This window comes from Diabrotica virgifera, chromosome 9, assembly GCF_917563875.1.
Source record: "Diabrotica virgifera virgifera chromosome 9, PGI_DIABVI_V3a".
NCBI lineage: Eukaryota > Metazoa > Arthropoda > Insecta > Coleoptera > Chrysomelidae > Diabrotica > Diabrotica virgifera.
In genome coordinates this window covers 195084280-195108487 of record NC_065451.1, presented here as the reverse complement: position 1 = coordinate 195108487, position 24208 = coordinate 195084280, and the positions used below count along the sequence as shown (strand labels likewise).

The 24208-nt window shown below is 34.7% G+C and overlaps 2 protein-coding genes across 2 annotated transcripts in view; one reads left to right on the top strand and one right to left on the bottom strand.

Annotated features, from left to right (window-relative positions):
* The window catches only part of LOC114339236 (protein NDRG3), a 658690-nt gene that overhangs the window by 439260 nt on the left and 195222 nt on the right, over window positions 1-24208 (bottom strand). The window lies entirely within an intron of this gene.
* Window positions 3056-24208, top strand: part of LOC126891990 (glucose dehydrogenase [FAD, quinone]-like) — a 28323-nt gene continuing 7170 nt past the window's right edge. Inside the window, exons 1-5 of the mRNA XM_050661366.1 lie at window positions 3056-3215; window positions 6265-6421; window positions 8391-8612; window positions 11283-11617; window positions 16635-16920. Coding sequence (XP_050517323.1) covers window positions 3207-3215; window positions 6265-6421; window positions 8391-8612; window positions 11283-11617; window positions 16635-16920 — 1009 coding nt within the window. The 5' untranslated portion in view covers window positions 3056-3206. The remainder of the gene's footprint in view (window positions 3216-6264; window positions 6422-8390; window positions 8613-11282; window positions 11618-16634; window positions 16921-24208) is intronic.

Sequence of the window (24208 nt, the reverse complement as noted above, 5' to 3'; positions counted from 1 at the left end):
CTAAGAATAAACTCTTAAATCACGCGCCTTTCGATTATTGAGCTACAACCCCTTCGCAAGAAAACCAACCCATATTGCCGGCTTAAGAGAGAGTTGTACTTAAAATAATTTAAATTAATTATTTGGCGACTAGATATCGTTTAATAATTTATGAGCTCGCCAAATATACGCATCTCAATTATTGAATTGCCATTTTCTTTCTATAGTGCAGTCACTGAAGGTAAAAATCAACTATGACCTTCGATTTCGGTAAATCTCCATTCATTTTCACGAAAATTGGTGAGCGGGTTTTGATGCTATCAACTTTTTCTGGAGCTCATTTTTGATAGGTATTTCTAAGTACTTTGACAAGTATTTAGTACCTAAGTGTTATAAAATGCATCTCTTTCCCGTATTTAAACTTGAATCGTTAGATTGGAACAGTCGTAGAAAAAAATATCGCACACATCTTATGGAAAATATAATGTCACTCAAATTCAATAAAATGTATACGAATAGATTCGTTTTAAATTAACGGTCAAATCTGATCATTGCGCCAACTCCATATTTTCAATAATAAGAGCAGAAATTGATATAAATAAATCTGAAATCAAATGGATACGTACATAAGTTAGAGAGAGAAAAAATATTTTATAATACCCAAATTGTCGGTACTCCATAAATCAGCGGATTAGTTTCACTAATCCGCTTAGGCCCAGCGGGGTTTAAGGCTCTTTTGAATAGCACCCAGAGCAATAGTAATTGTAACTGACAGTTTTACTGACTCCAAAAATGTGATTTCGATAAACTTTAATTGCAATTTGCGCCGTAATTAATCATAATTAAGGGTTGGCGCAATGATAAGATTTGACCGTTAATTTAAAACGAATCTATTCGTATAAATTTTATTGAATTTGAGTGACATTATATTTTCCATAAGATGTGTGAGATGTCCTTTAATTACCAATAACTTACTTCAAATTAACATTAAAGGGTTTTTCAAGTAAGCAATTTATTATATTTTTTATTAGCTTCAATTTTAGTGATGAAAACTTTTTTGTAAAAACTTAAGTTTTTGAGTTATTTATGAAAAATCGCTTTAAAGCATGTATTTTCTTTCACAAAAATTAAAATATTTGATCTTTAATAACTCATAAAGTATTGATTTATTTTAATCACGTTATATAACAAATTTTGCTTACAATTTGTCCCTCTCTCGATTTGTGGGGTTATTTTTAATAAAGTAATTTTCACCCCCGAGAAGGGGTGACATGTACCCCAGGTTAAAACCCCAAGCTGTTATTGTCAATTCGTGAAAATGAATGTGATTCAGTGACTGCACTATAGTATGAAAATGGCAATTCAATAATTGAGATATTTATTATATGAGATTGAGATAATAATTAATTTAAATTATTTTAAGTGCAACTCTCTCTTAAGCCGGGAATATGGGATGGTTTCCTTGCGAAGGGGTTGTAGCTCTATAATCGAAAGGCGCGTGATTTAAGAGTTTATTCTTAGAATATAAGCTATACGAATTAGACTACTATTAACTTTTTTGTAAAAACTTACAGTTTTTCAGTGATTTATGAAAAACCGCTTCATAACATGCATTTTTTTCACAAATAATTTAAATCTTTGATCTTTAATAAATTAAAAAGTATTGACTTATTTTAGTAACTTTATATAATAAATTTTGCTTTTAATTTGTTCTTTTATTGATTTGTGCAGTTATTTTTTATAAAATAATTTTCAACCCCGAGAAGGGGCGGTATCCACCCTCAGGGTAAAGGCGCAAGGTGGTACCATGTCACCTTTGTTTCTTGAGATATCCTCTAACCACTGACCAATTTTCGTTTAAATCGATGAAGGTTCACCGAAATTGAAGGTAATCGTTGATTTTTACCTTCAGTGACTGTACTATACACAATAAATTGCAATTTACTGATCTAAATGCGCGTAACTTGGAAGCTTATAAATTATTAAATGATATGTACTCGCCAAATAATTAGTTTAATGCATTTTAAGTACAACTTTCTCTTAAGCTGGGAAGATAGGGTGGTTTTCTTGCGAAGGGGTTGTAGCTCAATAATCGAAATGTACGTGATTTAATAGTTTATTCTTAGAGTATATAAGCTATAGGAACTATATCCGCAATACGATATATTTTAAGTTTTCTCAGCATTTTTCTCTTAAGTTAAATCAATTAAAGGGTTGTTTGGGGGTGAAGGGGATGAGCTCAAAAATCGAAACTATATAATTTCAAAAGCTCATAAATAGCTCGTAATTCTGCCGCAAAAACCGATTTAATATTCCTATTTTTAAGTAGTGGGGGGCTGAGTCAGCCCCCCCCCCTCTAAAGTATTAAATTCCTGCTCAGTGGAACGAGCTCAAAATTTTTAGTTTGCGGAATATGAGAGCTCATAAATAGCTCATAAATCAGGGCTATTTGTTTTTTAATTTTTGCAAGTGGAGGGGGGGCAGCTCAACACGGGTAAAAAAGTTGATTAATAGCAAGCTGAAAATTTGTTCATAGCTAACGGTGTCTAGTCGGACAAACTGTATGTATGGGAATACTGGAACAGGGGAAGTTTTAATTGTGGAACCTGCCATCCTGACAAGTTTATGACTGTGAAAACAAGCAGGTTGTTTTTAAGTTTATTCAATATCGCACTTTACATAATACATCAATTATGTTGGGCATTTTAATAAGACCGACAGGTAGAACATGTCAAATGACCTGAATTATGTTGGTGGTAAATAGCAGTCTGATTTTTGCATGAGAGTTTAATGAAAGGGTAAAAGTTCTGTCCGACAAAATTAATGGGACGTATTCGTAGTCTGACGGTCGAAACCTGTAACCACTTCCACAATGAAAACTTCCCCTGTTACAGTGTTCCCATACATCAAAGCAAGTCCGACTAGACACCGTTAAGCTATTAACAAAATTTCAGCTTGCTATTAATAAACTTTTTTTTGGTACGCGGGATCCAGGACTATAATTAGTGCACTAAAATTTTAATATCAGTTTTAATACACGCATACGCTTTTTCTTATCATTCGACTCAATCGAAAATAACGAAATAAAAAGAAAATATATTCAAATAGTAAGCAAAGGGTTGCCTAATCTAAAAGGTCCTGAATTTGGTGACTGAACCCGTTCAAATTTTACAAACTAAAAATTAGTTTTTATTGATTTTAGTTATATACGTTTAGTGTGCTGCAGTATGAAACAAGTAAGAATATTTTATTGCGAACATATTCTTCTTTGTTGTAAAATATAATAATTTAGAAAAACACTACTATAGTCTATTTTTAAACCAAGAGGAGTAATTCTTTCTCGCGCCGTAAAGCTTGTTTGAAATTGATCCAACCTCAGGCAAGTTTACGCCACCGTTATCAAGTTTTGACACTAATGACATTTATAAAATTTTGACACTATTGGCATTTCATAGGTTAATTAAGTTATATCAGCGATTTTTTGTATTTTCTGCGTTATTCTTTTAATTTTTAGAGTTTTAGTCTGTTAGCGACGTATTAGTATAATATAATATTTATGGAGTACCGTCAAAGGCCATTATGATCAACCAAAAAAGAAGATGTATTTGGTGATATCCTAGTGACTTTCTTGGGTGTGAATCTGTATTTTTAGTTTACTCCTCTTAGTTTAAAAACAAAGTTTAACATTGTGATAATAAGAAATTTCTGACTATAATTGTACAATCAATCAAAAACAAGTCTGACTAATTGGCTCTCATCATCATCATCATCATCATCATCATCAATCAGCCATTTACATCAACTGCTGGACATAGACATCCCTCGGTTATTTCTAGTGTTCTCTACATTGAGTCGCTTGTAGTCAGTTTCCCACTACTCTATTTATGTCGTCGATCCATTTAGTCGTTTTTTTTGGAAGCCATCTGTTGTAAACCGGTTGTACTGCAGCCACTTGGCTTATTGTATATCCTCCATTCGTTTATGAAACTCATTCCAGAATTCTGGAACCCTGTACCAGCTTGTACATTTCTAGTGTGTGGGTGCCATATATATTTGGAGTCACTTCGATGTCTCCGAAAAGTGTTTGCCGCCTCCGATCCAATACCTCACAGTCATTCAAAATATGGCTGACTGTTTCAGGTTCTCTGTTACAGAGTGTGCAGCTCAAGTCTCCATGAAACAGACCCATTGTATGCAGGTGACCCTTAACAGTGAGGAAACCTCTTATGACTCTGAGATGATTCCTGCTTGTTTTCAGCAGTAACTCAGCCCTACTAGCACATGTCCGTCCGATATACATATTGCCATGTGTTTGACCGGGTACACGCTCCCAGTGTGAGTTGTGTTGACTTTGGCTCCAGGCTTTGGCACTCCCACGGCCGGCTCTGGACCCAGGTATTTTGTAGCTGATGCTCTCTTGGCAGGTGCATCAGCTTTTTCATTGCCGTATATGCCCCGATGACGTGGAACCCATACCAGTATAATACTGTTATGTCGTGCCAGTCTGTCAAGTTCTTGTCGACATTCCCACACCAGCCTAGAGTTCACCTTAGGGTTTATAAGAGCCCCAATGGCTGCTTGGCTATCTGTGCATATGTTTTAACCCGCTGCAGTTCGAATGCCCTCAGATTTATTTTCTCTTGCACATTGCAAGATTGCAAAAATCTCTGCCTGAAATACGGAGGTATATTCTCCCAGTGGAATAGAAATGTTGAAATTTCCACCACTACAGAATATTCCTGCGCCCGAACCGTCTGCAGTTTTAGACCCGTCCGTATACCAGGTGTAACCCTGCAGTCTGGGTCGAGAATTTCCTCTGTCCCATTCGTCTCGTGGGCAAATGTCCACTTGAAAAGGTACTTCAGGCTTGTATCTTGATGTCATATGGTCAGAAATCATCATCCATTCGGCATCATTAGTTTCATTCGTTATTCTACTATGTCCTGATTTAACTGGTACGTTGCTCAGGTTTTCTCGCAGTCTATAATATCCCATTCTGGCCACACCTCTTATTGTTATCTGTAAAGGAGGGATATCTAGTAGTGCCTCCATAGCTGCCGTAGGTGTGCCCCTCATAGCCCCCGTGATCCCGTGACAAGTTAGTCTTTGCACCTTGCTTAATTTGATGATGGCACTTTTTTGTTGCACTTTTGGCCACCATACCCCTGATGAATATGTAATTGTGTGTTTTACCATCATGTTATAAGTCCAATATAGCATGTCTGGTCTCAAAGCCCACATTTTTCCATGAGTACGTCTGGCTACCTTTAACGTAGTTACCGCTCTCTTCGTTATTCGTTCTATCTGCTGATTCCAAATAAGTCTTGAGTCTAATATTATCCCTAGATACTTTGCTTCACTCACCAAATTTAAATGTAGACCATTTAGACTAAGAGGACCCAATTCCTCTGAATTCCTCCTTTTAGTAAACGTCATGATTTTTGACTTTAGAGGACTGATGTTAAGCCCTACATTTGAAGTTCATTCTGTAACTACGGTCAGAGCCTGTTGCATTCAATCTCTGACTGTACCCTTAAATTTTCCGTGGGCTAAGATGACTAGGTCATCCGCATAGCCCAGAACATGATGCCTATCGTTGTCGAGTCTAGCTATCAGGCCATCCATGACCAGATTCCATAATAGAGGTGATAAGACTCCCCCCTGTGGGCAGCCTCTGGCTACCTGAGCTGACACTGTATCCCCTAGCAACGAAGCATATATCACACGGCTCCTCAGCATGCAGTCTATCCATCTGCAGCTTGTTTCGTCTATTCCTTTTAGACGGATCGCCCTTGTGATCGCTTCGTAGGGGGTGTTGTCAAATGCTCCCTCAATATCGAGAAATGCACCCAACATCACCTCTTGGTTTTCTAGAACGTACTCCACCTTCTGTCCGAGATGGTGCAGTGGCGTTTCTGTGGAGACTCCCGCTCGATAAGCATATTGTCCCTGATATATCGGACTTTCAACCAATACACCATCCCTGATTTGCCTATCGAGCAGTTTTTCTAAGGTCTTTAGTACGAATGACATCAGACTTATTGGCCGCAGAGACTTGGCCCTTTCCTGTCCGATTTTGCCAGGTTTGGGTATAAAAGGCACCCTTATCAGCCTCCATGCTCCATTTAGTCGGTGGTCGTCCTTGGCTTCTTTTATAGTTTCTGGGCCTCCATTTCATGATTCGTCTTGTCCACCGTCCATCTTTCCATCTGTCAATTGGCTTTGCCAAAGCTATTTTTCAGAACAAAAAAATAAAAGTTTTTAACGTTTTTTTTTTATTTTCAGAAAGCTGCGTTAGTTTTGGCAGTATTATTTGTATTCTGGACCCCTGCAGCTGACGCACAGATATATGTATGGGTAGGAAAATTAATAGATTTGCTTTTAGATGCATCAAGTATACAATCAGTTTTATTTCCTTTATACCCGGATCGACAGTCAGAAAGTAAGTTAAGATTCTTACTTAACACATAGACCTTGGAAGGGCTTTTGACACGGTACTAAGGCAAAATAAGGGAAATAGAGAAGAGAGGTATTAGTAACAAAATGATAAGATTTACAACAACAATATGAATTATATCATGAGTCAAAAAAGAACATCCAAACCATTTATACTACAAATGAGGGTCTGAGACAAGGAGGAGGATTAAAGTCCAATACAATTATTTATTGAAAGACAGGGAGAAGCGTACTTTTGAAGTATGTAAAATATATAAATCCTAGCTGAGCGCTTTAGGCTTATAAAGCCATCTTCAGAGCTATGGTCAATAGTTTCAAAATACCACTATGAAGAGAGAGGGATCCCATGTAAGACTTAAAAAACTTTTACTTCTTATTGGTAGAAAAAACTTTGTCTGACTTTTGGAAAATTGTCTAATGATTTTGCCGGTTGGGGTTGGAACATTGAAAACATCAAATACGGGCACAAAAGAGTCTCACACCCTGTGAAATTTTATTAAGTAAATTTTATAGGGAGGTAATAAGAATAAAATTGAATAAAAATTTATATTGAAAAAATAAAAAAAAAGAAAAAGAAAACAAAAAATAACAAAAAATATTAAAAAACAAAAAAGAAAAAAAAACAAAAAAAAATAAATAAAAAAGTATAATAAATTATAAAATAAAAAAGAGAAAGAGATTAAAAACACAAAGAAGGTCTCCGCGGTGTCGAACCTGGTTGAAGCCTTAGCGCTGTGTTAAAAAAAATTTACATATTTATTAGTATTAAGAATTAGCATTTAGTTTTTTTTTGTCAATTTCATTGTTTGTAAATTAATTTAAGTTGGTTAAGGCCATGAATGAAGGGTATACCTGCCGGTCAATTTAATGTTCCCACCCCATCTATCGTGGCTAAATGGATCAAGTAATCCAAAGCCAATAAGCAAAGGAAAAAAAAGACTCTCACACAAAAAATATATTACAGATTAGAGATTTGATTTACAGAATGCAGCATGGAGAATTCTACATGCTGCCAACATACGCTTAAGATGGTAAGGCTTTTTTGACCTTACCATGATCAAATCTCTGTGATCTGTAATGTATTTTTGTGTAAGAGTCCTTCGTGTCCGTATCTGATGTTTTCAATGTTTCAACCACAACCGACAACACCATTAGACAATTTTTTTCCAAAAGTCAGACAAAGTTTTTACTACCAATAAAAAACTGCATAAGAAGTAGAAGTTTTTTAAATCTTACATGGGATCCCGCTCTCTTCATAGTGGTATTTTTAACTTTTTGACCATAGCCCTGAAGATGGCTTTATAAGCCGAAAGCGCTCAGCTAGGAATTACATATATATTTTACACACTTCAAAAGTACGATTCTCCCTGTCTTTCAATAGTCATAAGTGTGTACAAAACTATTTCAGCCTTTACACAATTATTTATAATTTACATGGATAAGATAATTAGAAATGTAAGAAGAATTAGAATTTAAGAAGAGTAGATATTTCAGAAGAAAAATTTGCTGATGGCGTCTTCATACTGGCCGAAAATGAGAAACAACTACAAAGAAAAAGAAATATAAAAATTAGGAATGAAATAATAAAAAAATATGGAGTAACAATTAATAAAAATAAAACAAGAGTTATGGTCATGGGAGAAAAGAAGAAGAAGAAAAGATAAACATAAAAATAGAAGAAGTAAATATAGAACAAGCACGAACCTTTCAAAAGAGTAGAATTAGAAGACAACGGAAGACAGGAAATAGAAATTAATAATATAATTCAAAAAACGAGGCTAAAAATAATCAAAATTAGTTGACGCAATGATATGCATTGATTGTAATTTTGAGACGAATCTATTCATGTAAATTTTATTTTATTTGAGTGGCAATATATTTTCCATAAGACTTGTAGGGTGTCCTTTTTGATTTTTATTTAGTGATTACCAAAATGCCAAGATGTTCTGTTTTAGTTACTTTGAACGACAAATTCGACTTCATCATAGTTGGATCTAGTCCATCTGGCTCAGCATTAGCCAGTAGACTGACGGAAAATCCAAATGTTAACGTCCTTCTGTTGGAAAATGGAGAAGAAGCAAGTAAATTAACTGAAATACCAATTATAGCGGGTGCTTTCGGAACTACTCTATACTCATGGGGGTATAAGACGGAGCCTCAGCCTGGATTTTGTAGAGGTATATCATAAAAATGAATCTTTATCTTCACTATTAGGCTAAACAAGAATACATTTTTTTTTATTACATTCCCATTGATTTAATACGTCTTGGTGTATCATATATCTCTCCGGCTAGTGTGATTTGCTAAAGTTAGATCAGCAGCCACACTTATTTTTAAAATCTTTAACCTGGCACTTGCCACGTGGGTTGCTACTAGCACCTCATCATCATCATCTTGGTGCTACAGCCCTTAGAGGGCCTCGACCTTCTCAAGCTTTCTACGCCATTCTGTTCTGCCCCTTGCTTGCATTTTCCAGTTGCCGACTCCGATCTTCTCGGCATCTTGTGTTACCCCATCCGTCCACCTCAGCTTTGGCCTACCCCGTCTTCTCATTCCCACGGGTTGCGCAGTTAGAATCTTTTTTATCATGTTCGATTCAGGGGCCCGGGCTACATGTCCTTCCCACTGGTGGCGGTTTCGCTTAATTATAGTGATAATATCTTTTCCACCAAGCGTATGCTTGTAGATATTCTGCAGTTCTAGACTAGCACCTCATAACCCATTTTTATCAAATATTTGGTATTTTAAGTTTGGTAACCGTGCTGTGCGTCATAGTAGCTTTCCATAATATTATATAGCATAGATGTGTTAGCGTTTGAAGTGGTTATTTAGTGTCATTCTGAACTTGTAGCTCTAAACTCGAATTGGGGTGTCATCATCTGGCACTTTAAAGCGGTAAACATACCAACGCGATCTCGACGCGATGGCGTTCACGATGGCGATCGCGATTCAACTCGTCTACTTGTTTGCTTCAGACAGATAGCCATCGTGATCGCTATCGCGCCGTTATCGCTTCGGTGTGTTTTCCGCTTTAGTTTTAATTTTTTTAAATTTTGATAAACAGGCCAAAGTTACATTTTTTATTGAAATAACTGATTTAAATTATTAATATAGACTCTATAATCACTAAATCTTAATTTTTTTTAGGTATTTTACTTCACTTCATTTATTACGGCTTGGTAGTGTCTAATTTGCTCATAACACTTTTTCCATTTTATTTTTGAACTTTTATAACATACTAGTGGCTAATAACTTAATAATAGTACATTGTTTACCGGGTAGGAAAAGCTTAACATTCCTGGACGACTGTGAAGATTGCTAAGTCGAGGCGCAAGCCGAGACTTAGCAACACAGAGTCCAGGAATGTGGCTTTTCCTACGAGGTAAACATACTATTTTTCCGCAAATCGTTTAAAATTCGACAGATATTGATTGATTTAAAAAAAAACGCGATAATTTTATTCCCAAATAAATGGTGCTTTGAAATTCCTAATAAAATTACTTGGGTTACTATGGAAACGTATTGAGATTGAATTGTCAAACTTGACGCTTATAAATTTAATTGCTGGTGTTCTCGAAAGTAAAATGATAAGTGATGATGAAATTTCCATTCCTGGGACTCCTCCAGAGCTGGTTGAGGCAGTGAATACTGCTTCATTAGAATTATTGCCAAAGAAATCAAGAGAAAAGTACGAAAATGCATACAGACGTTTTATGGATTATCGCATAAGTAAAAATACGAGTTCTTTCTCAGAAAATGTTGTAATGGCATACTTCCTAGACCTTTGTTTAAAGATGAAATCTTCAACATTATGGGCCAATTATTCAATGCTGAAGTCAACCCTTGCACTTAAACACAATGTAGATATATCTACATACTCAAAACTTCGTTCTTTATTGAAACGGCAAGCTCAAGGTTATAGGGCAAAGAAATCTAAGATTTTAACGAAGGAAGAAATTGAAAAATTTATCCAGGAAGCTCCAGATAAAGAAAATTTAATGATTAAGGTAATTTACAAGGTTTTAATAGCAATGTGTTTTCTATCATTTATGTAGAACACTAACAACTGTACGGAAATATCATTTCCTTACAGTAAGGAAATGACATTTCCTTACAGTAAGGAAGTCCTGACTTTTTCTTCAAGAAATTTTGACAGGAATGTCAAAATTTCCTGGCGATTTGCGAAAAAACATGTTTTTTATATTCTTGTGTTACTCAACAGCCTTACACCTAAAGGTAGAAAGGCTTAGGACTAAGTAAGTAAGTAAGTAAGTGTTACTCAACACATTATTTTGTTTTTTAAACAAGTAGATCACAGAAAATTTTAAAGGGTGCTGTGATCACCCCACGTGGCAGTTGACGCCTCGCAAAGCCACGTGGCAGGCGCCGGATTAATATTTTAAAATGGCTGATGGTAACATTCCCCTTATAATGATCCTTTCCCAAGTTAATATGCTCTTTTTCTAACTTGGCTACACCGTACTGAATGTGACCAACTAGTCTTAAATACGTATATACGCTAGCCTTCCATCTTTTTATATATTTTCTTTTGTTTTGTATTCACATTGACTTGGCGAGTTTTTGCCAACGATTTTCCTGATATGAAACTTAAAGCTAAAATCAAAAGAATTAGTATTAAAATTAAAATCACCAGGCTTTGCAACTCACGTGGCAACTTTCCAAAACCGAGATTTCGACTTCCTCTCTGACGTCATCTAGAGAGCTTCCAGGGTCTCAGTCTTCTGAGGCTCCAGGCACTACACTCTACACTACTCCTACAAAAGAGTATTGCAGTGAGTAAAACTGATTTTTATCCTATATATTATAATTGACTGTACTACTTCCAGGTTGCACTAACCACCAAATTAAATGGGAACGCGGTAATGCTTTGGGAGGAAGTACCGTAATAAATTATATGATTTGGGTAAGGGGAAATCGTAGAGACTACGACAATTGGGCCGATCTCGGAAATCCTGGGTGGAGCTATGATGACCTTCTGCCTTTATTTAAGAAAATTGAAGATGTTCACGTTGCCATTAAGGATGAAGGTTACAGAGGCACTGGAGGACCTGTAACTGTGACTGATGTTGAATGGAGGACAAAAGTTTCCGGGGCTTACGTTGAAGCCGCACAACAGGCTGGATATAGTTATGTAGATTATAATGGAAAGGAACAACTGGGGGTAAGTTTTTAGTTTTATAACGCAACAAATCATTTAATACAGGGTGTCCAGAAACTCTACCGACAAACGAAGACAGGAGATTCCTCAGATAATTTTGAGACAATTTAACCAAATTAGAACTCTTAGAGCTTCCTAAGGGAGCTAGAACTCTTTGAAGATGGCGTCATTTAACTAGTTTTTCTTAAATACCTCCAGAACGCTTCTAGTTAGAAAAACGGAAATTGGTACACATATTTATCTTCCAGAGTTAAATCCATTCCATCTATTGTAAATTTCTAGTACCAGTCATAGGCGTCCGTTTTGGGTGGGGCAACGGTTATTTTATCGCATAACTTTTTTGTCTTTAACTTTTAAGCATCTTTGATACTAGATTATTAAATTGTGGGGTATTCTAGTACTAAAAGGTACTCTTACTTTAAGTCGGTAGGACACACCGTTTTCTAGAAAAATCGATTTGAAAATTTTTCGTTTCCTGAATTTGATAAAAAAATTGAAAAATATTTTCAAAAAATAACGGTGTATTTTACCATCTTACAGCAAGAGTACCTTTTAGAGCTAGAATACCTCATAATTTTATAATTTAGTTTTAAATAACCGTTGACCTACCCAAAACGGACGCATATGACCGGTATTAGAAATTCGCAATTAATGAAATCGATTCATCTCTGGAATATAAATAAACGTACCAGTTTTCGTTTTTCTAAATAGTTTTTTTTTAATTTTTTTTTGATATTCAAAAAACTAAAAATTTTCAAATCGATTTTTCTAGAAAACGGTGTGCCCTACCGACTTAAAGCAAGAGTACCTTTTAGTACTAGAATACCTTAAAATTTAATAATCCAGTGTCAAAAATGCTTAAAACTTAAAGACAAAAAAGTTATGCGATAAAGCAACCGTTGCCCCACCTAAAACGGACGCCTATGACTGATACTAGAAATTTACAATAGATGGAATCGATTTACCTCTGGAAGATAAATATGTGTACCAATTTTAGTTTTTCTAACTAGAAGCGTTCTGGAGGTATTTAAGAAAAACTAGTTAAATGACGCCATCTTCAAAGAGCTCTAGCGCCCTTAGAGCATTTTCGGACTAGGTAAATTGAGTTAAATTGTCTCAAAATTATCTGAAGAATCTCCTGTCTTCGTTTGTCGGTAGAGTTTCTTGACACCCTGTATATAGTTCAGTTGGGATAGCATTTGACCTTGCATGCCAAGCTGCCTAAAATTTAAATTTTTTAATCTTGCTGGTAGGGGGGCGGGGATCAATAGTAGGACAAATTTAAAATCGCTACTGAATTTCGCCGTTTCTCTCAATATCTCCACCATTTTAAACTTTTCGACAAAAAGTTTAAGGACTGAAATTGTCGAAAATACGATTCTCTATAATTTCCTTTATTACACATTTGTTCGTCCGGTCGATATTATTCCGAGAAGAGGGAAAAGACTGACAGTTAGTGTATAATTCTTGAATTATTTCGTTTGTTATCAGTTTTACGATAAAAATGTATTCAAACAAAAATGGAGAGAATTACATTTTAAATAATTTTGATTTCTTTCATTTTTTTGCTAAAGTTAATATTTAAGGTATTGGTCTGGATCCCGCGTATGAAAAAAAGTTGATTAATAGCAAGCTGAAAATTTGTTAATAGCTTAGGATGGCTAGTTGTCTAGTCGGACAAACGTTGATATATGGGAACACTGGAACAGGGGAACTTTTAATTATTGTGGAACAGATTAAAAATTTGGAACCGTCAGACCACGAAAACGGCACATGTATTTTGTCCGACAGAACAGACTTAAATTCTCCGAACCGAGATTAAACTCTCATGCAAAAATCAGACTGCTATTTATCACCAAATGGGCGTTTTAATGAGTGGAACATGTAGAATATGTAAAAATGACAGGAATTATGACAGGTGATAAATAGCAGTCTGATTATTGCATGAGAGTTGAATCTCTGTTTGGAGAGTTTAAGTCTGTTCTGTCGGAAAAAATAAATGTGCTGTTTTCGTGGTCTGACCGTTCCAAATTTTTAACCTGTTCCACAATTAAAACTGCCTGGTTGAGAAAGGGCGTAGATGCTTATCTCGAAGGACCACCAGCCATGGGCTGGAAAGAAAAGCGGTTTACACGTAACAAACTTTATTGTATGAAGAATGGTGAATAAAAGGCTAGGATAGTAATGTACGTATAACTGATGTATGACACTGACATATGTATAACACTGACGTTAGACTGTCACTTCACTTCACTGTATAATTACTACAACGATAAGGTTTGCTGCATACAATAATGTTCTAGGCTACGAGTAACACTGGCAACGTTGCTTTTGCGTTATTTTTAGCGGCAAGAAAAATGCGATAAAGCGACTGGCGACTGTTCTTTCTGATAGCGAACTTTTCTACTCGAGGACTCGAGGGCTAGTTGCTAACTGAACTTGTTGAAGCTAGAGAAACGCGGTAAACCTTTCGTTTTGGCGGCTTTTTTAAGGGGCTGGTTGAGTGACTTCTGATATCTAGGATCCAGACCTAGTAGTAAGTATGCGGTAAAGACGCGAGCGTAAGACCTGATTGATTTTATAGCAATTCTTTTTGTTCAGTATATCCGCCATTTTCAACTTTTAAACAAAAATGGTAGGAATTAAAATTATTCCAAATTCGATCTTCTACAATTTCTTTTTAACAATTTTTTTCGTGCGGTCGATATTTTCTGACTTAAGAGGGGAAATAATTAAAAGGGGGCATATTTATTCAAAATGGGATCTCGTTTTTGTGCTGCCCAAAATTTTGTAGTTCTAACCTGTAGGGGAGATCAATAGAAGTGTTCATTTAAAATTGCCACTAAATTCCGCTGTTGCGTTAGCCACCACCTTGGTTTTAGAGGAAAACTGTTGTTGCTAAATATCTTCGCCTCTTTCAACTTTTCAACAAGTCACAAGGAGTGAAAAAGTTGAGAATGCGATATCCTAAAATTTCGTTTTTGCAAGCTTGTGCAGATGGCGAAGGGATGTATTATTATTAAATTATCTCGTTCATTATTACTTTAGGACATACATGTATATAAACAAAAATGGAGAGAAGTACATTTTGCACAATTTTTGATATCTTTCATTGTTTCGCTAAAACCCTGTTAACAGGAAACAGTAGCGATCAACAGGTAGCGAAAACGCGTTCCTAGATTGCGGCTGTAATTTTGAATATTTTTTCGGGATATTTGGCACACATATTCGTAATATGATAAAGAATGGCGGTACAGAGCCCAATTTAAAAAATATATTAATATGTGGAAATTACTCTGTAATTAAATACAATATTAAAAAAACGAGCCTGTACCGCCATCAAGAAGAACAAAAAAATACACTTTCTTCAAATAAACTTTTTTATCCGATGCGTAGATTTTGTGTCATTTTAGAACTACTAATGGAATAAAAAATTTTAGTTACAAAAATTACAGCCGCAATCTTGGAACGTGTTTTTGCTACCTGTTGATCGCTACTGTTTCCTCTTAATAACTAATATACAGAGAGGATCTAAATTATGGAATAAATTCATTTTTTCTAAAATGGACGACTTTGGAGAAAAATCCTAAAACAGGTCGATTTTTATTTTTAAATAACAATTGTTTGACATATATTTCATACTAGTGACGTCATCCATCTGAGCGTGATGACGTAATCAATGATTTTTTTTAATGGGAATAGAGGTCGTGTGTCACCTCATTTGAATGGGTGTTCAATTCTCTATTCAATATAAATGATAATATTATTATATACACACGGTGACCAAAAAATAATTTTTAAATTAAATTAATTGACGAAAAAAGAAGAATGTATGTAATTTATTTAACTATAAAGACATTGTACGGCTGTCAGTAAATAGAAAAAAAAAATGTTTATTTTACAAATAAACATTTCTTTTCGCTTAAATTAAATCACAAACAGCCTCCCACCTAATTTAAAAATTATTATTTTGGCCACCCTGTATAAATAATGATATTAATGTTTTTATTATTATATAGAGAATTGAACACCATTTCAAATGAGGTGCCACACGAATCCTATTCCCATTTAAAAAAATCATCGATTACGTCACCACGCTCAGATGAATGACGTCACTAGTATGAAATATATGCCAAAAAATTGTAATTTGAAAATAAAAACCGACCCGTTTCGGGATTTTTCTCTGAAGTCGTCCATTTTAGAAAAAATTAATTTATTCCATAATTTAGATCCTGTCTTTATATGCCTCCGAACTGTGACGAGCAGTGTTGCATTTATAATTTATTAGGGATATAGTATCCAAAAAAACTTATTTTCAACCTGGCTAGGTCAGTGTCTCGACAAAAACCTTATTGGACTATATTATAAGGATGTATGATTTAATATATTAATAAACATAAGAATACAGTGCGTCCATAAAGTAACGCATAAATTCATTATTTCGTAAACCGGCGTCATTAAGGAAAAATCCCGAAACAGGTCGATTTTTATTTTTAAATTCCGATTTTTTGGCATCTATATCATACTAGTGACGTCATACATCTGGGCATGATGACGTAATCGATGATTTTTTTTAATGAGAATAGGGGTCTTGCGATAGCTCATTTGAAAGGGTATTCAATTCTCTATTCACTAATATAAACATTAACATATTTATTCATACAGGGTGTTCAAAAAAACATTTTTTAATTAAAATAATTGAGACAAAAAGAAGGATGTATGTAATTTATTTAATTCAAAATACGTTTTACTGTTGTCAGAAAACAGGATTTGACAAATAAATATTGTTTTTCGCTTAAATTCAATGTTAAAGCTGCCACCCACATGTCTCTTGGCAGTTTGAACATTTCGTTTAAACGAAAATCAAATGTTTATTTGACGTCACGAGGATAATATATATGCCAAAAAATCGTAATTTAAAAATAAAAATCGACCTGTTTCGGGATTTTTCCTTAATGTCGCCAGTTTACGAAATAACGAATTTATGCGTTTTTTATGGACGCACTGTATATTGTTTTAGGTATCTTATGTACAAGCAACAACTAGAAGAGGTAGACGAGATAGCGCCGAAAGAGCCTATCTAAGACCAATACGCAACAGAAGAAACCTTAAAATACAAACAAAATCTAAAGTTACCAAAGTGCTCATTAAAGATAACGCTGCTTATGGCGTTGAGTATTTTCATAATGGAATTAGACATAAAGTTTATGCAACAAAAGAAGTTATTCTGTCTGCAGGAGCTTTAAATTCACCGCAATTACTTATGTTGTCTGGAATAGGGCCAAAAGAAGATCTAGAACCTTTAGGTAAGTATACTTAATTATTCTATACAAAAATTTTTATTTGATTTTTTAGTCGAGTTCATATTAACTATATTGGATTTAGTTGACAATGGCAAGGTGGCAAACGTAATACCGTTATTCTTTTTGTTTTTGCCATCTCGTCAATGACATATTTTTAATAGTACGATATATATATATATTGTTATATTTCTATTTGATATGAAAATTAAATTTTGATAATTATAGACAAAATTCAATTTAATATAAAATATTTTCAATTTTCTCAACCACGGGCATATAAATTTAGAACAACCTGTATACAACAAATTGTTATATTTAATTTTAAGAAGTGATTAAAACGATACTCGGAACAATGCGCTTAAAATAAAACTAAAGTGAAATCGAAAATAGGTCATTATCGTTGTTCGCGGAAGGTTCAATCATTAGCCGATGCTAAAGAAGACTTAGTGAAAGTAGATAATAGATCATTAAATGTTGTAATTAGTAGAAAGTAATTTTAGAATGGGAATTAACTATTTTCTTTGAAATCCATTAAGCATATTTAGAAAGTTTAAAAATTGGTTTTGAGGAATACTGCGAATGAGAGTTGGTGGTGGAATTTTGATTTGTGAATCTGGAAGGGATATTTAGAAAGGAGGGGAATGAATGACAAATAGAGATCAGAATGTTTTGAGCTGTCGAGAAGTGAAGTCGAGTAGTAGACGGTAGTGTTCGAGGAGTGAGAAAGTCGTTGTAGTTCCGTGAGTGTGGAGTATCTATCGTGGAACGAGAAGTAGGCCAGGTCGAGAGTAAAAGAACCTCCTTGAGCCAAGAGTTTCCGGTAGCTGATTGCAGTTTCGAAAAAGGTAGAACACAGCATCACGACAGAAGCAGGAAACGAGAGCTATACGAGCTAGTTTCGGAGGAGAACATTACTGGAAGCCAGGACGAGGTTTTGATTGCAGCCAAGGATAGCAGGAAACGGGTCTTGTGTGAAGACATTCTCAGTGCACCAGAAAAAGGTCAGTCTCATTTGTTTGGACATGAATGTATGGGTTTTTCGTAGTAAATACCACATTTAAAATTGAAAAAACATAATCAATAATATCAGAAAAGCTTCATCAAACTTAAATAGAATTGTTGCTGATAAATCATAATAGTTAAATGTTAATAAAAACTTTCAATTGGAAATCAAAAGAAAATAAGATTCCCATGTATAAATGTTATGTTTAAGAATAATAAGATATAGCAAATATTAAGCAGTGATTGCCATTTAAATAAAATAAACAATATTTTGATTACAATTGTAACCCATATGTGTATTTTTTTTTACTCTTTTCTTTTCTATCCCGATTAGGAACCATTAAGAAATACTAGAAGCCACGAAAGTAAGTAATTAATTTATAATTCGCCCTGAGATTGAAAACATATTGATATGTGATCTGGTTAATTAATTAGATTATTATTAAAGCATTGATTAAATTAAATGACATATAAAATTATTATCTCATATCAATAATCAAGATCACAACAACTGGCGCCCAACGTGGGGCATTGTAAAGTATTTCTGGTGGCAAATTTGAAGGATAGAAAGAGTAAAGCCGGTATTTGAAAATTTATATGCCTGTGGTAAAAAGTGAGATACTTACATTTGATAACATAAAATTTTAGATCTCTTTAGGTACAAATTTTACATAACTGATTTAATATTTTATTTTTACGATATTACATTTGATATATTTATTGACAATTTATAATATTTGGGTGAGAAAAAGTCGTCTTGGTAACATACTAGTAAAATTTCATATTTGGCGGGGACAGTACTTCTTGAAAACAAATGTCTGTGACAAGAAGCCAAAGCAAAGACAACAAAAAACAAAAAGAACATTCAAATCAAGAGAATAATTCAGACCAAGAAGACATTTTAGACACGACAATCATGGCATCAGAACAGCAAGAATTATCAGGAATAGATAAAATATTACAAATGATGCAACTCCAGTCACAAAGAATGGAACAAAAACTGGATGAAAATCAACGTGAAACGAAACAAGCCATGGAAGAAACATCAAAGAAAATGGATAAAGTGGATCAAAAAATGGATGACAACCAAAAGGAAACAAAACAAGCAATAGAAGAGAACAATAAGAAAATAGAGGAACGCATAGAAAAGTATGAAAAGGAAATAAAAGGATGTTTGACAACAATGAAAAACGAGATAGAACAGCAAGAAATGAAAATTAAAGATCACATGCAAGAACAAGAAATTAGAATGAAGGACCACATGAAAGAACAAGAAATGATAATTCAAAACAAAATGGAGGAGTTAACGAATGGCCAGAAAAAGGAACTAGAAAATTTGGAAAATAAGTTAGAAAATGCTATTCAAGTAGACAGAGAAGAAGTGGAAAAAAGAATCACAGAAATAGAAAAACAAGTCACCGAAAACAGGACGCAACAGAATGTCGGAGAAAGAAGAGAAATGGTTATACATAGCACAGATGACGTGAAGATAAGGTTTGGCGGGGATGTAAAAAGATTACACCCAGTGCCGTTCATAAATAGCCTGAAAAAGAAAATACAGCACATCGGAAATTTCGAAACAGCAAAAGAAACTATCAGAAACCATCTCAAATATGAAGCAAGCCTATGGTTCGATAGCAAAGAAGAAGAATTCGGCAATTGGCAACAATTTGAACAAAAATTTTTGAATTATTTCTGGGGAAAGGTCCAACAATTGGAAATTAACAAGGAATTGCAAAATGGGAAATACAATGATAGGATGGGTGTATCAGAAAGGACATATGCTTTGCAAATGTACAATAATGCAAAACATTTACAATATAATTACTCATCGGAACAATTAGTCGAACTGATTGCAAGACATTTCGAGGAAACGCTGGAAGACCATATCACATTGCAAAACTACAAAGACATAGATAGTTTATGCCAATTCCTACAAATAAGAGAATCACGTCTAAGAGAAAGAAAATCAAGAAAGTCGCGAGAAGATTACAGGCCCCGAGAAACACAAGATTACAGAGATAGAAATCAAAATAGGAGGGACTATACAAGACGAGATTTTAATCCCAGAAGGGAAAACGAAAATAGAGACAACGGAAGAGGAAATTATGAACAAAGAAATAGGCAATGGAATGAGGACAGAAATCGAGAATACCAGAATAGAAACACCACACGCTCAAATCAAGAAAACAGAAATAATGGTAGACAAAATGAACAGGGATATCGAGAAAACCGAAACAGATCCGACAGACCAAGAGAAAATAGAAGAGAGGTAAATAATACCCAGACAGAAGAATATGACGGAGAGAGAAATTATGACGAAAATATAAACAACAATGAGCAACCGGCGTCTTTTCACGACGGCGCTCACTAAAAACAAAAAAACAAACAGGAATCTTTTGTCACCCCAAGGAGTTTATTAAATTGGCAGGAAACAACGAAAAGAAAAATGTAATTAATTTAAAATTTGTGGATGGATTTATCAACGAGACACCAATTAAAATTATGATAGATACTGGATCGGAAATAACATTGGTCAACAGAAAACTAATAGAAGAAGTTAACTTAACAAATTTAATTTACAAAATACCTAGGGTAAATTTAGTGGGCGCAAACAAACGGACATTGGCAACTATAAATGAAGGCATACGAGTAATGGTACGACTGGGTAAGAATATGTATGCACTACAATGTGTAATAATGCCAAATCTGTCACATGACATGATAGTAGGAGTTGACGAATTGGCAGAAAAACATGTAGTGATAGATTTTAAAAATAATACGATGAAACTAACAGAAGAAAAAGAAAAGGAACAGGACAAGGAACAGGAGAAACAAAATATGGACGAATCAGGTAAAGAACAGACAGTGGAAATGAATTTGGCAGCGAAGCAAGGACAAAGAAGAAAAAGGAGAAAAGGTCAGAAAAAGATAAAAGAAAATGAAACCTGTGGCTCCTCAAAAGAAGAGTTGAGCCCAGAAGAAGAAAATTTGAGAGTATCAGAAACAAAGGAAACCTGGGATTCCTCAAAAGAAGAGACGGGCTCAGGAGAAGAAGAAATAAAGCTAAAAAATGAAAGTGAAAAGAATATGATTGAAACAGTGGTATTTGAAGAGGAGGTATATGCAAACGAGGATGCAGAATGCACGGTAAACATGTGTGAAGAATCTGAGAAAAAAGACAGAAAATTGATATGTGGAGAAGGGAAAGAAAAAGAATTGCGGTTGATGTTAAGAAACTACGAAAATTTGATCAATGAGGAAAACAGAGTGGCTAAAAAGTACGAACATTCATTTGAGGTGAAAAACTTGGGAAATTTTCGATCAAAAACTTACCCGATTCCATACAAGTATCGACAAGAGGTGAAAGAAGAAATAAATAAAATGTTGGAAACTCAAATCATCGAAAGATGTGATTCACCATATGTTAACCCGATTGTGATAGTAAAGAAAAGCAGTGGAGAATTGAGATTATGTTTAGATGCCAGGAATATCAACCAGCACACTGTATCACAATATGAATCACCTCTAAACATCGAGGCCATTTTTGGAAGAATCACCGGGTCACACATATTTTCGAAAATTGACTTAAAACATAGTTTTTGGTTGATACCGTTAGCTGAAAAGTGTAGAAACTACACCGCTTTTTCTATTGATGGTATTGTCTACCGGTTTAAGGTAGTGCCGTTTGGATTGCAGAGTGCTTGTGCTGCACTCGTCCGAGCTCTACATACCATTTTGAATCGCCACGAAGATTTCATAGTTCATTATATCGATGATTTATTAATTTTTTCACAAGATACTCAGAGTCATCTGAAACACATAGAAATAATTCTGGAAGAATTGGACACAGCGGGATTGAAATTAAACATTGAAAAATGTCAATTTTTTCAAAAAGAAGTCATTTATTTGGGTTTTCAATTGGACACCAAAACAGTAAGATTATCCGAAGATAGAGTCAAGCTCATAGATGAATACCCAAGACCAACGAATTTGAAAACATTGAGAGGTTTTCTTGGCACGATTAATTATTTTAAAAAACTGATTCCCGATTTGAGCCAAAAGGAAATCCCTCTGATAAAGTTGCTTAAAAAAGGAATAAAATGGAATTGGAAAGAAGAACAGGAGGAAGCTTTCGAAACATTAAAACGAGAATTCGCAAAAGGAACGAAAATATACCACCCCATTTACAATTTACCTTTTATACTCCGAACTGATGCGTCCATACAAAAATTTGCAGGAGTTCTGTCTCAAATACAAAACGACCAAGAAGTGCCGATATGTTTCATATCGCGAGTGACTAAAACACATGAGAGAAAATATAGTGTTACAGAATTGGAGTTTGCCAGTGTACTATATTGCGTAAACAAATTGAGGTTTTACTTATTGGGAGCAAAATTCACAATCGAAACAGACCATGCAGCTTTAGTACATATCATGAAGAACAGATTAGTAAATAATAGAATACATAGAGGCATTCTATTATTACAGGAGTATGATTTTGAGTTCCGATATATAAAAGGAAAAGACAACATAATAGCCGACGCTCTAACACGGGATGAGGACACGGGAAAAAAGGAAACAATTACTCTACAGGTGGGACTAAATAGATTAATACAAGAAGAAGGGATATATTCGTTAAATGAGATAAGGACAAACCAAGAAGACCTAGAGGAAAGAGAGAAAAGAAGAGCGGAAGTAGAAAATGACATATATTTTAAGAGAATAGACGGAAAGGAACTATATTTAGTGACACAGACATTGGCCGAAAAGATAATAAAGAAATTACATGAGGACAATGGGCATATCGGTAGCAGAAAAGTTTGGCTCGTTTTTAGGGAAAATTACATCAGCCGACAGGATTACCGCATTGCAAAGGAAATTACCCAGAAGTGCGATGTATGTCAAAAATATAAGAGTCGGAATTTCAAAAACGAAAATGTTGCCAAAAATATTGAAGCCCGAAACAAACTAGACATTGTAGCAATAGATATGTTAAGCGATCTAATTATGACCACTAAAAGGAACAAACATATTCTGGTAATGGTGGATGTGTTTTCAAAATACGTAAAATTATATAGTTGCCGCACCACAAAGGGGGAGGAAATATTAAGAAAAATCGACAATTTTATAGCCATAGTAGGAACACCAAAAAAGATTCTACTGGACAATGCAACGTATTTCCGAAATGATCGTTTCAAGGGACAACTTCGAGAACGAGGAATAGAGACAAATTTTGTCAGCATCAGGCATCCACAGAGTAATCCTTCGGAACGATTCATACAGGAAGTGACGAAATTTCTTCGCATTGCAACAGATGGTCAACATCGCCACTGGGACAGGAAAATGGCGGAAATAGAAAGGTATCTAAATACAATTCCGAGCACAGTAACAAAGGAGACCCCAGAATACATCATGAAGGGTGTAATGCCGATAAGGCCATGGGAAGACCAAGAGCCAAAAGAATATCAACAGGTGATTGAAACCGTACAGAGAAGATTACGGCGAAGCAACGAAAAATATATCCAAAGACAGGAACAAAATAGAAAAAGAAGACCAGTGACTTTCCAAAAGGGTGAAAAAGTACTCGTGAGGGCATTACGAGTATCAAATCTTCCTGGCGGCATTTGCGCAAAGTTGATGCCTGTTTTCGAAGGCCCGTACATCGTGAATAATGAAAATGGGATAAATAGTTATGAGTTGAGGCACAGGAACTCGGAAAAGATCCGAGGAATTTATAATATTCACGATGTATACAAATATCACGAATAAAAGACAGAATTACATGAAGTAGATAGTAAGTTAGGATATAAGACGTAGATTAAAGTAAGGAAATATACAGGGAGTTGGTTTTGCCTCGAGAAAATTTATTTAAAAATGCAGATAAATTTTATCGAATACAAGGCGGGGATTTGTTATATTTCTATTTGATATGAAAATTAAATTTTGATAATTATAGACAAAATTCAATTTAATATAAAATATTTTCAATTTTCTCAACCACGGGCATATAAATTTAGAACAACCTGTATACAACAAATTGTTATATTTAATTTTAAGAAGTGATTAAAACGATACTCGGAACAATGCGCTTAAAATAAAACTAAAGTGAAATCGAAAATAGGTCATTATCGTTGTTCGCGGAAGGTTCAATCATTAGCCGATGCTAAAGAAGACTTAGTGAAAGTAGATAATAGATCATTAAATGTTGTAATTAGTAGAAAGTAATTTTAGAATGGGAATTAACTATTTTCTTTGAAATCCATTAAGCATATTTAGAAAGTTTAAA